The sequence below is a fragment of the Pelmatolapia mariae genome, linkage group LG15 (assembly GCF_036321145.2).
Source record: "Pelmatolapia mariae isolate MD_Pm_ZW linkage group LG15, Pm_UMD_F_2, whole genome shotgun sequence".
In the NCBI taxonomy this organism is placed as follows: Eukaryota; Metazoa; Chordata; class Actinopteri; order Cichliformes; family Cichlidae; genus Pelmatolapia; species Pelmatolapia mariae.
In genome coordinates, this window is record NC_086240.1 from 21,864,415 (window position 1) to 21,881,384 (window position 16,970).

Genomic DNA, 16,970 nt, shown 5'->3' on the forward strand with positions numbered 1-16,970 from the left:
AAAATTTTCCTGAAAAGTTTATAGTCTGGATTTCAAGTTTTAAAATAATTTTATGTTAACCTCGTACATTACATTTAGTTTAAAATACAGGATAAAGCAGGGTTGGATTTGTAAGTTGCTGCCATGTAAGCATGTACTGGTAGGATTTCTAGATGTTAGCCACTTCCTCTATCTGCTGATAGTATATGCCACGCAGGGGCTTGTGCTTCCATGATGGTTCCTTCTCTTGTTCCTCTTCTTTCTCGGGTTCCTGCTGCCTGAGGTATTTACTGAGCATGCGGTCAGTTGTGGCCATCTTCCTGATGTACTCATGGTTGTTTGTTGTTTCATCCAGAACAGTGGTTCTGACACTCACTAGTCCTCGACCTCCTTCCTTTCGCTTAGCATACAGCCTCAGGGTGCTGGATTTGAGGTGAAACCCTCCATGCATGGTCAGAAGCTTCCTTGTCTTGATGTCAGTGGCTTCCATCTCCTCCTTTGGCCAGCTTATTATCCCAGCAGGATATCTGATCATAGGCAGAGCGTAGGTGTTGATAGCCCAGATCGTGTTTGTTCCATTCAACTGACTCCTCAGTTGAATGCAGGTATTTGGTGGTTGCAGCTTTCCTAGTGGCGTCTTTGTGGTTCCCATTTGCTGTGGGATTCCCAAGTACTTGTAGCTGTCCTCAATTTCTGCAATATCGCCTTCTGGTAGTGCAATCCCCTTAGTTCTGACTACCTTGCCTCTCTTTGTTACCATCCGACTACACTTCCCCAGATCGACTGACATTCCAGTGTTGTTGCTGTAGATCCTCGTGGTGTGGATCAGTGAATCAGTGTTTCATTCACTCCTACATCTCATCCATGTAGAGGAGGTGGATGATGATGGCTCCATTCTGTAGCTGGTATCCGTAGCCAGTCTTGTCAGTGAGGTTCAGGCCTGTGCAGAACAGCAGTGGGGACAAAGCATCTCCTTGGTAGATCCTGCAATTGATGGTGACTTGTGCTATAGGCTTAAACTTGGCGTGACGCAGTGTTATTTGCCATATCCCCATTCAGTTCCTATCTATATCTATATCTATATCTATATCATCGATAGACAGGTCAAAAACACCACACTGTACATTTATAAGGTGCAGTTTGCCAAGTCACAATCCTGTACTGAACAGAATAGAGAAGACATACATTTTGTGTGACTTTATCGGTCTCTCCCATTGTTGTGGAGGAACTTTGGTCCATTCTTCTGTCCAAGACGTTTATAGGCATTGAGGTTTACACGCTTTCATTTATACACAGCTCTTTTAAGGTCCCACTGCTGCATTTCAGTCAGGTTGAGCTCCTGCACTTTGACCTGGCCATTGAAACACCTTGATTCCTTTACTTTTTTAGCCATTCTGTTATAGATTTTCTGCTGTGCTTGAATTGTCCCGTTGCATGAGTTTGGGCCAAGCTTGAGCTGTCACACAGGTAGCGTATACAGAGTTGTCTCAGTCAATGCTAAGTGTCCAAGTCCTGTGGCTGTAAAACAAACCCATATCATCACCCCACTTTGGTCTTGTCTATCCAAAGCACTGAAGTCTTACGGTTTGTTCAAATACAGCTCTCCAAGCTTAAGCCATGCTGCCAAGTTCTTTTTAGAGAGAAGAGGCTTTGCTCCAAACAGGCCATACTTGTTCAGTCTTTTTCTAATTGTACGGTAGAGTCTGTGATGTAGCTCTTGGGTTTTTTGCAATTTCTCTGACATTGGGGTGAATTTAGCACTAATAGAACAATTGTGGCATTGTGTTTACACAACACCTGAAGCTCCAGTACAGCAAGGAGCAACATTTTCTGCTTTTAGAGATTTTCACACTTGCTGATAATCAATTTATCAAGTGCCTCTGATTAGCAGCTACTGGCTACTACTTGCCATCTTTATTTTTATAAAAGCAGTAAGGGTGTACTTAAGTTTTTAACAAGTACATAGAGTCCTCTGAAAACTTTCTTTTTCTATGCCTGTAAGTTTTAACGATGGAAAGGAAATAAAACTAAAAATGTGTCATGAAGCAGTCTGATTGGCAAGATTTATACTGCATCACAGACTCGGGCCAAATCAGTACCATGAGCAGTAGACTGATCAGCCCAATAGACACATTCTGTTCATTGCAAATTACATGAAAATAATAGTTTATGTTCTATTTCAATCTTTTTGGATGGACAAGCTGCTAGACCTGCCACATTACAATCCCTTTGCACAACCCTGTGAAGACAAAGAGACCAATGATAACACACTGCAGAGCAAAAACTTTTTAATCGCTGCCGTTGTGTTTGCTGTTTGAAAGCTGAATTTGAAATTGATTTTGCTCCTGACAGAGAGTGTTTCCAGCTCAAATAGATCAATAGGCCTGCAGACAAATACAGAACTTAATACAAAATGTTGTTGGGAAGCGTGTACTGCTCGCTAATTAAAACAAAGGATGTGGGTGACATACGGAGAAATAAAACAGTAATTATAATAATACATCTCAGCGACCCTCGGGACCCCTACGTCTCTCTGCTCTGCATGGAGCATCAATCAGCAGTCATCAGTGAACACTGTCCTCTGCACTCAATGTTCCCCAATCACCGAATACAGTGCATTATTATTTCTATTTAGTTCAAAAAGTGTGTTTTCTAAGACCACTGGGCCTTCTTCAGTTCTGAATTAGTTGGTTTATTATCTGGTTTATTATCTCTAAGTGCTAAACCTTTAAGCTAAATCTAAGCCTAAATTTAAACTTAATTCTAACTTTAACCCTAACTCAAACAGACTAACACAAGGGTACTAAAAAGTGAGAGCTGGTCAAGATGTTCTATGTTTTTAAGATCATTCTGATGGTTTAAACATGTTTTCATTTATCTGTCTTTGTTTTCCTGTGGCAGATGACTTTAGTGACTCAGTCATGTTCTTTGGATGAGTAATTCTCAACAAAACAGCAAATAACAATCTGCCCATTCTCCACAGCCACATTTTAATAGGACTGTTACACACACATGTTCAGTGAATGCATCCCTTCAGCTCGCCACTTTATAAAAGAGTCGTTTTATGATTGCCTCTGTGTGACACCTCTCAATTATAGCTACAAAACTATCTAGGTTTATGTAGATTTCACTATGCCAGACAGGGTGTTGCAAAAAAAAAAAAAAGAATGGTGACATAGACAAGAGACTGAGGATGCAACACCATCAATCTCTGGGTGATCACTTTGCACAGGTCACCTGGTAGGATAGCTCTAAACAGTCATGGTCAGACCCAGACTGATAGCAGTCGCTGACACAGACTAGTGAAGGTTTGTAAACCTTACAATAACACAGAGAAGAATACAAAAATTTGCAAAATGTGAGCAAACACTTGGCGACAGTGGAAAGGAAAAACTCTCTTTTAACAGGAAGAAACCTCCATCAGAACCAGGCTCAGGGAGGGGCGGCCATCTGCCTCGACCGGTTGTGGGTGAGGGGAGGAAGACTGAACAAAAGCACACTGTGGAAGAGAGACAGAGATTGTAGAAAATAGATACGAGTGGTTTAATTAACTCCATATGCAGCAGGAGTCCAAGACTACTTCATTTTTACTCCTTAAAAAAACGCCCAATGGGGTTTTGCCATTACCCCCCCCCCCCCCCCCCCCCCCCTCAGGGGACACCTAAGTATTTTAAAATTTGCAAGAAGTGCAGTTTAAGAAGATGCTGCCACACTAGCGTTTCATTTTAACCTCTACTCTGAAACTTAGATTTATTTGTAGCTCTCTTTCTAAAATATTCTCTTATTTATGCTGAAACAGACTGAGTTTGCCTTAGTGGTGTTCATTGCAATAACGTAGTCTTGCATTTCAGCATAATAAGAACTTTTAGTTTTTATATGTAAAATGTTGCATTCCTGAAAAGTTTCATGCTGTTATTCAATGTAAATAGTTTAAACGACTACATGAACCGTGAGCTTACAGACTCATGTTATCCTCTCAGCCAGTTAGAGATGCTCCTCAGGAGAAGTCTTACTTGACTTTTGAATGCAGTGGAGCCTTGTCAGAGTCAAGTGTAGAGTGGCAGTGACTCATCTCCATCATTACTTGCCCTGACTGACAGCAGACAGCCTCTGCATCAAGTAGCTCTACTGACAGCTCTGTGTTTCCTCTTTATAATGTCAAAAACATGCAAGTATAAACACAACATACCCTCTCCTCAAGGTGCCAAGAAAATGTTCTTCAGCACTAATCCGTCCATTTCACAGTCAAGGTCAATTTGGATCAGTTTTACATCACAATTCCAAATCCCGTCTCCGTCTTGGACGCTGTAATTGTATTAATACTTTAAGTAGAATGGAGGTCAGGAAGCAGCGTCCTTATGATGTCTTTCTGGCATTTCCCACAGTACACATTTGTATGAGACTGTGTGTGTGTGTGTGTGTGTGTGTGTGTGTGTGTGTGTGTGTGTGTGTGTGTGTGTGTGTGTGTGTGTGTGTAAAGGATAGAAAACAGTGAGTCACACAGCTCTTATGAAATCGACAGTCTTCATTATTTCCCCGTAAACCAAACTGACTGCTGTAACAAACACGCTCCTCTCTGTTATCTTCATCTCCTCCTCCACTTGTTTCTCCTCTGATGCAAACGCACACAGCACTGGTACATATTTGCTCACTATACCCACAAAATTGACCACTTTTTTTGTTGCTCAGAGTACTTCTTCCTCTGTCACAGACTTAGTTAATAAGCTGGGAAACCAAGTGTTAAAAGCTTTATGGAGGGCTTTTATGGTGACGGGGTGTTTATGTTTCTGTCGGGAGCGCAGGGAGAGAAAACTCAATTATCCCGTGTGGAGGCATTTGAAGGATGATTTGTCTGTGTGTGTGTGTGTGTGTGTGTGTGTGTGTGTGTGTGTGTGTGTGTGTGTGTGTGTGTGTGTGTGTAGGTGTGCGGGGGGGTGGGGGGTGATGAGAGGTACATTCATATTGTCTGGTGTTATCTCTTCACACTTCACAGGAAGTTATATCCAGGGAGTAATACATTTGTTCCAAATCCTTGCTATATACACACATGCACACATACACACACATTCAAATAACCAAAGTTTCTCTGCAACAAAAAGCTGCAAATAGAAGCAGTGAATGAGCGTGAGGCAATTGACAGTGTATGGAATTTCCTATCTTTTGTCTTAGTTATTTCTCCGATACTTGCTTGCCTTCTCTTGTCTGCACGCTAAGGGAAAGAATGATTTCACCTTCAACAGTGGTGTTTTTTAAAAGGATGTGTAGATATTAATTCAAATAAATATTTTAAAAATTGCAGGCACCCACCATCCAGGCTGAAATATCACTGTCAGATGGATTGATGTTATTCTTTTTACTGACATAAATCCTTCCTCTTGATGCAGTCATGTAAAAAGGTTTTCACACAAGATATGAAGTCCTGTGAAAAGTAACACTAACTGCTTCAATAGGAATTTAGAGGGTTACATGTTAAACAGCCTCACTGGACTAGTCATGTGTCTCTAATCAAATGCACTTGATTGATTGATCATCAGCAAATGTGACCATCTCTGTAAAAGCAGAGGTTCTGACAGTTTTACTGGTCACAGTCTTTCCAGCACTTTCAGCCCAAGTTTGGATCGTGTAGTGCATAGAGAAATAGCAAAAAATCCTAAAGCTACATCTCAGACTCAGACTTAAGCTGGTGTGTTAAATACTAAAGTTCATAATAAGCGTATCATTAGAAAAAGTCTGATCAACTATGACTTGTTTTAAAGGGTTGCAGGCAGAAAGCCTTGGACAGTATGGCTTAAGTTTGTATCTGAATAAACCACAAGACATCTGAACCAAAGCTCTTTGGATAGACAAGACCAAGGTGGAGACAAACAAATGCTTCACACCAGCTGTCAAGGACAGTGGTGGAGGATTGATGATCGGGGCTTGTTTTGCAGCCATGGGTCCTGGGTACCTTGTAGTCGCTGAGCCAACCAGCTCCTCTTTATACCAAAGTATTGTAGAGCCAAATGTGAGGCCATCTGTCTGACAGCTAAAGCTTGGTCTACATTGAGTCACACCATAGGACAATAATTCCAAGCACAACAGCAAATCTACTACACTGACTGAGACTAAGTCCAGACCTCAACCTAATTGAAATCCTGTGGTGGGACCTTTGATCAGCTGTGCATAAACAAGTGACCACAGTGGTTCTATAATTTACTGGCTCATTGGGTATACTTAGTTCACACAGGACTTTTAAGATTACTGTGAAAATGTAAATTGTCGTGCCTGTGAATCAAGATTTTCTTCTAATTTGTTCATTACCTTGGAGATTGACCAGATATTTGACCATCACTCTGGGTTTTTTTGTTGTTGTTGGTGGTGGTTTTGTTTAGTGCCACACAAGTGTTACCATAAATGGACACTTAAATTAGATAGTAAATTTTTTTTTAGAATTATTTGAACTTTAAATTTTACTGGTCACCACAACAGAAAACAGCATGCACACCTTTAGCACTATCTTTAGTTCTGAGTGCTCCCATATTTTTTATTCAGAGTTGCCTCGGTAGAATGTTTCTGATTTATGGTACTTATGTAGTGCTTTTCTACTCTTTCTGAGAGAATAGAAGTACTTCTGGACATGTCCCATCCACACAGCACTTTATTCTGCCGTTAACCTTTTTTTTACTTATCACACACACATTCCCACTCCAATGAATTCACCAGGGGCAATTTGGAGTTCTGTATCTTTCCCAAGGACACTTCAAGAGATGGAGTGTATGAGCCAGGGATCACACCACTGACCATCTGACTAATAGATCACCTCCCTTCCTGTACAGTAGCAGCCCAGTCAGCAACAAAAATGTCGCTGGTGGGGTCGTTTTCTCTGGCTTCAATTCAATCAGATTTCTTTTTCCAGCCACGAGAGTTGCTGTTTTCTGCCATAATTCTTTATGTAGTGAAATAATTATCTATGAGGAATGCTGAAAGTTAGTGTGCACATGTTCAGATATCACCTGTGCTACTTTTCTCCTGATCTGATCTGAGCTTCAAGTCCTGCATTAAAAAAAAAATCACCAAAATCCCCTCAATCATCTCTGGAATAACCACAGAGTGCAGTCATTTCCCACAGTCAAACACCGAAAAGGGCCTTTTTTACTAGTCAGGTGGTGTTCTCTGGTCCAAAAAGCTTTGAATAAGGTGAGCATTATCGTATTACAGCAGCTTCAGGGTCCGAACATGTTACCTGTTTTAAAACCCTTGTGTTGGCTGCAGGTTAGTTTAGGCATTAAGATTCTGTTCAACAGTCTAAGATCTTGAATGCGCATTAGACAGGCTTTTAAGCCACATCCCTTTCAGATGCCTCACGTTCTCCACCTGGGGACTCTCAGTGGTCTTCGGGGTCAGGATTCAGAATTGCACTAAAAGCAGCTGAATCAGTTTGCCACAAAACCTGAGGGTCAATGTTCTCAGTTCATGTCTTTGTATGTTTACCCGAAGCTCTTGTTCTTCGGTATCACCACTTTTACTTGTTAAATGGATTCAGCCACCAGAAAAGTAACAAATATTGACCGCTTGGTAATGGAAAGAAGATTGAAGAAGCAGGCCTTCACACACAAACAGCACAGAGAGACAAGACAGGGGAGGAGGTGAATGTAACAACAGTTCAGTCAGTTTGTAATTAAAGGATTCACTGCAGTTAGGAGAAACTAATGCTCTCCTTTTAATTAAAGGAATAAAAGGTATGCTTTTTACTGACTCGGGGCACAAAAGCAACAATGATCAATACTGATGAATAAGATAGATTAGTGGCTTTTAAAACTCATACAGGATTCGCTGCACATATGAACTCAGTGAAGAACACTAAGAATATCTATGATAATTAAAGGTTCTCTCAGATCTTAAAAAACTGCAGTGGTGCTACTTCAAAGTCAAACTGTAGAGCTTGTGTTTTGTGATGTGTTCAAGAGAAACAGAATACTTAGGCAAGGATTAGATGGATTAAATCAAGTCCTTAAGATTTGCTCAAGTCTTTCAGTAGTAAGGGCCAGTGGACCAACACCTAATCTTAAAAAGGAAGACAGGGAATGAATGAGGCCCTAAATAGATTATTTGGAAGTATAAAATTGAGTGTAGTGTAGTGTCTCATGTTGGACACGATAGTAAAGTAGGCTGCCGACTTTCCATGATTTATCTGCAAGCCCCTTTGTTACCCTCCTCCGACCTAGCTTCTCTTTTATATTTGAGTGAAAGAGGTCTTTGCTGCTTTTCCTTCTTGGGCCGGGCACTGAGCATATACAGGCTACATTTTTCAGATTTTTGTTTTGTTAATCTGAACTAAAACACAAAAAGTTGAATTAAAAATAGAGTATTTTTACAATTTAAATATTTTAATTAACTTCTAGGTGTGGCTTCTGATTACAGTTAAGTCAAAATGCTTTTTTGCACCACTTTATGTTGCCATAAAGTGGTGCACACTTTTTGGCAGCATAAAGTGTGCACCACTTTTGTGTTGGAAGATTTCAGCTTACAAAATCTTGAAGATCACTTTGCATGTCTATTCTTTTATCTGTGCCAAGATTATACCAAACGCTTACTTCACTCATGGCGTCAGGTTAGCTACATAAAGGTCGATGAAACACAACCAGACAACAAAATAAAAATCCTTGCAGTATGGTAAAAAAAAAAATTTGGGGGGAAAAAAAAAAAAGAGTCAAATTTATACCATAGATTATTTTCACAAAAGTTTATCCTTGACCTTGATCCTTGAGGTTGAGGTAGCTGAGATTCAAACATGTCGAAGATTTTTAGTAGATGCACCACTGGTATCAATTTGAAAAAGTTATGTTGCATCATTCTCAATTTATCACATGTGAAAATCATGGCTGAGGGGTTAAAAGTGTTGGAAACTGCAGTTCCTTCAGTGGCCACTTGAGGCAGGCTCAGAAAGTGAATGAGTACTCACAGACTTACATGTTAAAATGCCCCAATTTACAGCAGAAGCAAACATGTTTTCAAGTTAGTACAAAAATGGTTTTGGCTTCGGTGGATAGTTTGACATCAGCTGTTTAGCGAGTCAATTTGTTTTATAGTTCTTTGGTCTGGATATAGACTTTTATGTCCCTTGTTTGTGTGGTTGGTTTCTGTTTGGTAGATTTGGTAGAAAAAAAACTGTGGTGGCAACCAAAACACCAAATTTTAGGCATCAACATGTGGACTCCATACCCAGTGGATTAAATCACACTGGCTTCATCCATCATTGATATACAGACTGTGTTTGAGATTAATCAGAATAATGTTGCCTTTTATTAAGTTGCTGAGGATTGTTACGTTATCTTTTTAGGACTTAATGTGATTCTTCTGCTCTAAAGTGCAAATAGGAAAATTATGTAAAATATGAAGCAGCTTTTCATCGTGAGAAAACAGAGAGCCCTGTTATAGCAGATAAATGACTGAATCCGATATAAATAGCAGTTATTTCTTTTCTTTTTTTCTTTCTTAAGTCATTAATGCACTGCGCTGCTTTTGGTGCTTTTGAAGGGTTACCATAAAAACAGCATGGGAGCCCCGTCGAACAGTGAATAACCAGGGCTGCTGTCCGCCAACTCAGAGCGAGCCTCATTTCAATATTCAAGCATCTCTTCAATCCATGTATCATTTCCCAAAGGCATTACACACTGCTGAATCAAAATGCAGATGTTTCTGTCAGCCTCATTTGAATATCATTTTAGATCATTCTCGCTGATGGATTGTGGTTTAAAATTTACAAAATGGCACCTGAACATTTCACTGACAAAGAAAAACGAGCTAAACTCAGTGTGAACCGTGGTGTGCTTTAACGCTTTGTGCAACAATGCAAATGAGATCTGAACGTCATCCAATATTTCACGACTGCTGATAGAAAAAGTATCAACATTTTCCTTATTTATTGTCATGCTGGGTTAGTTATCTTGATACCATTTCAGACAAAGATGATTAGGTGGTTTGTCCAGAGTTGGAAAGAACATTTAACACTTTATATCGAGGTTCTTGAACTACATCAGATAAATTTAAAAAGTCACTTGTATTGTTCTCATTTTTATTTGACATTTTTTTGCCCTCATTGGTTTGAGTATTTTGGGGGGTATAGAAATCGAGACTGAAATTCTACTATCATGGCAACCCTATTACATTTTGATTAGCACTTAAATTCTCTTATTAAAAAGTACTATACATTGACATGTATGGACGTGTAAATACCTATTAAGTATGCTTACAATAAGGACCTGAACATAAAGTGTTACCAAATGCATCTGGCAGCCAAAAATTCAACCAAAAATCTAATCAGACAGTCAAGTGTTTAAAAGTTTTATTACGTTCAAGAGTTGGATTTTAAAGAGACGCGCTGGAGTTTCTCAGATTAGATGATGGACAGTTGAGCGAGCAACGTGGTCCATCTTTTTCATACTTCACTTAAGGGCTATGAGGTTTGTGATGGTTGTATGTGACACTGTGATAGGTAGTGAATGTAGGGAGCAGTGGAAGAGACCCTGAAGAGGTGGAGGGCTTTTCTGGAAAGAAAAGGAATGAAAGTCAGTAAAAGTAAGACAAAATACTGAATGAAGAGGGAGACAGTTTGAAAGTGGATGGAGTAGAAGGTGAATGAGTCTAAATCCCTGGATTCAATTATCAAAAGCAACGGACAGTGCACAAAAGAGGTGAAGAAGAGAGTCCAGGCAGGATGGAGTGGGTGGAGACGAGTGTCAGAGGTGATTTATGACAGAAGGATAGTACAGGAGGGAAATAGAAGGTTTACAAGTTGATAGTGAGGCCTGGTATGATGTATGGTTTGGAGACAGTGCACTGACAAAAAGACAGGAGGCTGAGCTGGAAATGGCAGAGTTGAAATTGTTAGGATTTTGACCAAGATTAGAAATGAGTGCATCAGAGGGACAGCTCAGGTTGAGTGTTTTGGAGACAAAGTTAGAGGTGACTCTAAGATAGTTTGGACATGTGCAGAGGAGGGATAGTGGATACTGGACAAAGGATGTTGAAGATGAAGCTGCCAGGCAGGAGGAAGACCTCAGAGGAGGTTTGTGGATGTCATGAAGGAGAACATGCAGAGGGTTGGTATGACAGAGCAGGATGCTAGGAATAGGGTGAGATGGAGGCAGACAATCCACTATGGTGATCCCTGTAGTTAAAGCCAAAAGAAGTAGTTTAGGTGGAGGCTACTTTCTGTAAATTAGAGGTATCATCATCATAAACACCTCTGTAAGCTTAGAAAAGCCTTGACAATGACTACTGTTAATCTCTAAAGAAGTCATATTGTACCAACTTATACCTGCATGTTGAAAAATAGCGCTTAAGTAGTACCCTGTGTTTGTAATCTCAATGATAACTTTAGAGGACTGTTTCTGGAAACAGAAATGAGGCTCCTGATAGATTGCAGAAACACTTTAATGGCCGTTTGACACAGAGACGTCAAATCCTGACAGCAACAGCAGCGCTGACTATTTCTCAAAGAAGTAAAAGCATGTTTCCTATAAACCGCTGCTAGAAAGGCACAAAGTGTGGATACTCACACATCAAAAACAGCCTTTTCTGCCAGAGTAAACACGCAGCTGCCAGCAGCGTAACATTAGTAGGTCTTCACTGATGTTACGATGTGTGTGTGTGTGTGTGTGTGTGTGTGTGTGTGTGTGTGTGTGTGTGTGTGTGTGTGTGTGTGTGTGTGTGTGTGTGTGTGTGTGTGTGTGTTTGTTTTGTGGCAACCCTCCAGTAAACAGTGCTAATGCATGATGCTAATGCTGTGTATGCTTGTCAGTTGTTTTTGCTAATAGTCAAATATGTTTTTCTGTTTAAACTGTTTAAGTTCTTGTTTGGAAACTAAAGTGGAAATCAAAGAGCTGAATGAAACAAAATGAACATATTTATTGTTTTATTAATTAAATAGTTGAGACTCTTGCTTTCAGACGCTGAACGTGCCAAAAACTTTCCAGAAAACCTGAAAATTGGAAGTGTACACAAAGACTGCCTGACTGGTGCCTTTAGCCTAAATACTAATTAATGTCTTTGTGCCTGTTCCTTCTTCATAGCACAACAACAGCAAAATTATCAAAAGAATCTGATGGCACATCACTCAGTTTTTCTCTCTCTGTCAATATAAACGAGTTTTTAATCTTTCTCAAATTCCATTTAATTCCAGCAGGACATGATGTGAGCTCCAATCCTGGGAAATTACCTGATACTCTTCTTAACATCCATTTGTCAGATCGGTCAGGATATATCTGCAAGCTTCTTAGAAACCCACCTCTACCCCATCTCCAGTTTTCCATGTTTGCACGCAGAAGGATGAAGAGTAGGGATGCGCCAATCCATTTTTAGGCCTAATATCCATACGGACACCTTAGCTTTGTGTATCTGCCATTAAAATAGTGATGTAATACCTAAGCAGTGTGACACAAACAGAAAACAAAGACTGTCTGCCTTCAAAGTGAAAGTTGGGTGTTTTGAAACATGCTGATTGCACCAATAAAGAACGACGTTCAGTGACGGTGAACACTTTAGTTCTGGTGTGTGCCGCACTTTTCCAAGTTCAGTAGCTAGTTGGCAAGTGTTTGCACACAGGATGGGTTTTTTTCTTGCAAACTAATGGCAACCAGAACGATCTTCCAGCATCCAAAGCAGATGGAAATATGCGGCAATATGAATATGAAGCACTTCTGGACAGGAACGGCAAACCTTTTAGGAAAAGTGTTTATGAGACTTGAAATATGACGGAGAAAACTGTCTGTGCGTTCTTTAATATCACATCTCCAGAGCAGAGTGACTTATAATTTTTTCTGACATTTCAAATGTAAGAAATGTAAGAAAATAGCGTGTGCACTATGATGCATTCAGACATAGAAGGTGACCCCGATTTGTGCAGTGTGCAGCATAAATAGTGTGTTTCTTGATGCTTCAGTGGTCAGTTTCTCCTTCAGCTCATAGAGGATTTTAAATAAAATAGTTTCCTTTTTCTTTCTTTCTCACTGTTCCATTTCATTGTTTTTATCCCTCTTGCCTCTTACTCTTCCCTCCCACTCCATCATTTCCTCCTATACTGTTCATTTTCTTGCATTTTTCCTGTCGCTGGTCTCCCTCTGGTCCTCCCACTCCTCCATTTCCCTCTTTCTAATTGTTTTCCTGACCTCTTTTTGTTTCTCTTTCACCCTCCTCTGTTTCCTTTTTTTACCCACCTGTCTCATCTCTCCATCAGGACCTGGAGGAGCGTCTCCGCCACCATCACCATGCAGAGCTGCAGTCTCTCAGAGAGGCTCACCGCCAGAGCATCGAGACGCTCAAACAGCAGTCAGAACAGGAGCTGCAAACGCTCCGCTTTGAACTGGAAGATGAGGGCAAAGCCATGTTAGGTAAAGTGTGTGTGTGTGTGTGTGTGTGTGTGTGTGTGTGTGTGTGTGTGTGTGTGTGTGTGTGTGTGTGTGTGTGTGTGTGTGTGTGTTTGGTTGCTCTGTGTTTGTGTGTGGGTGCATACATAAAAACAAATTAACCCACCCATGAATTTTAAGTATATTTTGCGTTGATTGGAGAGTTTTTAGTCAGAGTCTGCACTGATTTTACAGTTTGAGCTGAAACTATAGAAAGAACAGAAGAATGTTTAAGTAGAACCTACAAGTATAAACACAAATGTGAATATATTTGTGTTTATACTTGTAGGTTGAATATGAGACTATTGGCAGGACTTCAATTCAGCCATGAGATCCTCCCCCTGTGCTGTCTCGCTCTGTTTTCATACTGCCACATTAAGTGCTATTCCAAACTATATACAGCCTTAACTGGAAGTCATTTATGAAACCCTCAAACACACCCTGTGGCAGCTGATTTGTGTCTACATAAAGGAGACTTCACACACCTATGAATATGGATTCCTGGTGGTTATTTCAGAAGAAGCCAAATGGAAAAAATGCAGCAGGGGCTAAACAGATCCATGTATTTCAGAAGAAAGTCTTGAGTGAAAGAAGATAGTGGCAGTGAAGGACTTAAAGGGAAAATTAGGGCTGCCATATTTATTGTGGCTAATATTTTATCCTCTATAGTGTAACACAATTATTTTTCAAAAAATATATTTTTAAGCTGGATTTCTCTGAAATGTAAATGCATTGTGAGCTTTAGTTTGGCAAAAGGACCCAACACGTGTACAATGTCACAGGGTCGGTGTCTCTAGTGAGATTACCAACTCCCAGTGCAACTCTCTCCTCTGGTCCCAGCAACCTCCTGATAACGGGAGAGCCTAATAAGCCAGTCAGCCCCAGCTGCCCTCCCAGCCTCCCGGGCATTGGCCCCTGAACCCACTGCACCACGCCTCCTCTGCAGCTGCAGGCCACACCCCGCCACAGTGTTGTTTTGGCATCCCCCAATTTTTGTAACCTGACCCCAGTCTGCAGGCAAAAGTGTGCGACAGGGTCCATCTGTACTAGTGCATCTACAATAATATGAATGTCCAGGAAAAAGTTAGTTCTTTCAGGATTTATACATTCATGTATTCTGCATTTATTACATATTTATAAATTTTGATTTGGTTTTGGCTTAAAGCTCATGAAAAAAACTCACAAATCCATTATAAGTTTTATTGTAACATTTTCTCATTTTTATCAAAAAAGGATTCAAAATACAAAACTGTGCAATTTCTGAAAAGTGAGCTGGCTGACGAATGGAGCACAGACAGCACTGTGAGCAAGTCCAACTGGAAAAAGAAATCAGCATCTCTGTAAAGCACGTGAGCAGATGAAGCATAAAATCACGCAGTATTTATCCTGTTTAAATTTTAATTTACTCAAACTTCAAATGAAATAATGAAATAATTTAAGATATTTTAAGATTTTCATGAGCTATAAGCCATAATAATCAAAATTAAAACAAAGAAAGTATTAATTTATTCATTTTAAATGTATAAATCTGTATAGAATATATAAAAGTTTACCCGTTTAAATTAAAAAGTGAAAAAAAATGAAGATTTTCACAGTATTTTAGTTTTGTGAGATATACTTGTACAGGCCTCTCTGTGATACATCAGCACAGCTCAAGGATTCCCAGCTGGTGCAGACGGAGAACAGTTGGAAAAGATGAGAAGGTCACATTATCACACATTTGAGCCAGTTTTGTTTGTGAGGACACAAATCTGTAACTTTCCAGCTCCCTGGCACAACGTTCTGTTAATGTCAGAATGTGTTGGACTATAGCAGCTGGTAACCTGGTCCGTTCACCATTAGTGAGTCTTGGTTATGTTTACTGCCTGCTCCACGCTCTGTTCAGGCGGCTCCTTCCCCCGAACCTCATGGAGTTTTTCCAACTAGTGGAAACACATCGGAAGTGAAAAAGGACGGCTGTGGAAGATATCTGTTTCAATAAAACACTCAGAATTTGGTCCGAGGGAAAGTCATGCAGTAGAATAATGGGTGATCATTTTTGCCTGCTCTCTCACAGTTTGTGTTTTGTCCTGTTTGTTGGTTGTCGTCTCTTTTCAATTAACCATCCCCATCGATTGTGGCAGTTAACCACCCCTCCTCAAGCCTGGGTCTGATCTCTTTCTGTCAAAAGACAGTCTTTCCTCCCCACTGTAGAACAACATTAAAGCGCATTTAGATAGCTGGTCTTGCACTTCGGTGCTATAGAAATGGCATTTCCGTGAATAATAGCTGTAATTTCAGAACACAAGACATATGGATGTTTTTTACATGACTGTAGACAGACATTCTTTCATCACAGACTACATTATTACATTTCTCTGTCTTACGTTAATGTCGCTATTTGACAGGAGAAACATCTAGTCTTTATTATTTTCTCATTATAATGCAGTGTAGGGACAACAGAGTAAAATGAAACATCAACAAGGATCTAAAGTCTAACAAAACCATATAAGCACATAAGTGAAGTAAATTCTCAACCTCACCAAATATTTGGTGCCAACAAACCAGTACTGTGCTGTGATGAATGGTCTTCCATTAACCTCTATGTCATGGTCCTGACACTGGCAGGCTCCTTCCATCGATTTCTAACTTCTCCAGCGATAATATTATTTTATTACCTGTTCCTCCTTATATCTCTTACCTTTTTTTCTATCGTATCCCTATACGTGTGTATTCGCATGTTCTGTTTTTTTCTGTTTGCCCGTCTTCTGACTGGTTTTGAACTGCAGAGAGAAATCATGTGCAGTTCGTGGCTTTGTTCTTCTTTTTTCTTTCAAAGCTAATAGCAGTGTGCTCCCTCACCATGCTTCTCTAAGCCATTAGACTGTTTGCAATAAAAGGTGTTCATTGAAGTGAGGATTAAAGGCCACTCGGGTAAAGGCAGCAGAGGCATTCTCTTTATGGGCAAAGTTAGAAAAAAAAAGTAATGTAGTAAGAATGCCTTTGGATGTAATGAGCTCTTTTTGCAAATAGACAAAAGGCTGAAAGGAGCTTTCTGAGTAAGTCTTGCGTGCCCGGTGACACTGAATCTGAAATATGCAGACTAGCTTTGCTTCATCATGTGCGTTATGCTCTGTGCAAATGAAATGTGACCTCCTGACATTCGTGTATTCGATCATATTTTTCCATCAGCCTCTCTGCGATCGGAGCTGAACCACATCCACGCGTCAGCCATCGAACACCTGAGACAAACCCACCAGCACGAGTCAGCCGCCGCCAAGGCCGAGCTGGAGAAGACGATCGAGAATAACCGGACACAGGTACTGTGAGACTTACTGAAGACGGGCTGGCTTATCACAACAGCATTTCCAACCACATTCATTTCCACCGCCACCACACCACCGCGAGCAACAAAGCTATATGATGAATGGGCATCTAGTGAAGGATGAATCCTCAAAACACTTTACCATATTCTCTCTCTTCCATGGCCACAGTGAAGATTAGACGCACACAGTATTACATTCTCCTGTCATACACACCCGGCTTGACTTATGTGCACCGGTGAGCCATTTAATTTGGATCAAAGCCACAGGCCGCTGATATTTTTATGGATTTTTCTTTATTTCA

At 40.3% G+C, this 16,970-nt stretch overlaps 1 protein-coding gene across 2 annotated transcripts in view; it reads left to right on the forward strand.

Moving 5' to 3' along the window:
• Positions 1-16,970, forward strand: part of fam184ab (family with sequence similarity 184 member Ab) — a 196,148-nt gene that overhangs the window by 137,646 nt on the left and 41,532 nt on the right. For both annotated transcript variants that reach the window (XM_063494619.1, XM_063494620.1), the window contains exons 15-16: positions 13,196-13,349; positions 16,536-16,663. In XM_063494619.1, coding sequence (XP_063350689.1) covers positions 13,196-13,349; positions 16,536-16,663 — 282 coding nt within the window. The remainder of the gene's footprint in view (positions 1-13,195; positions 13,350-16,535; positions 16,664-16,970) is intronic.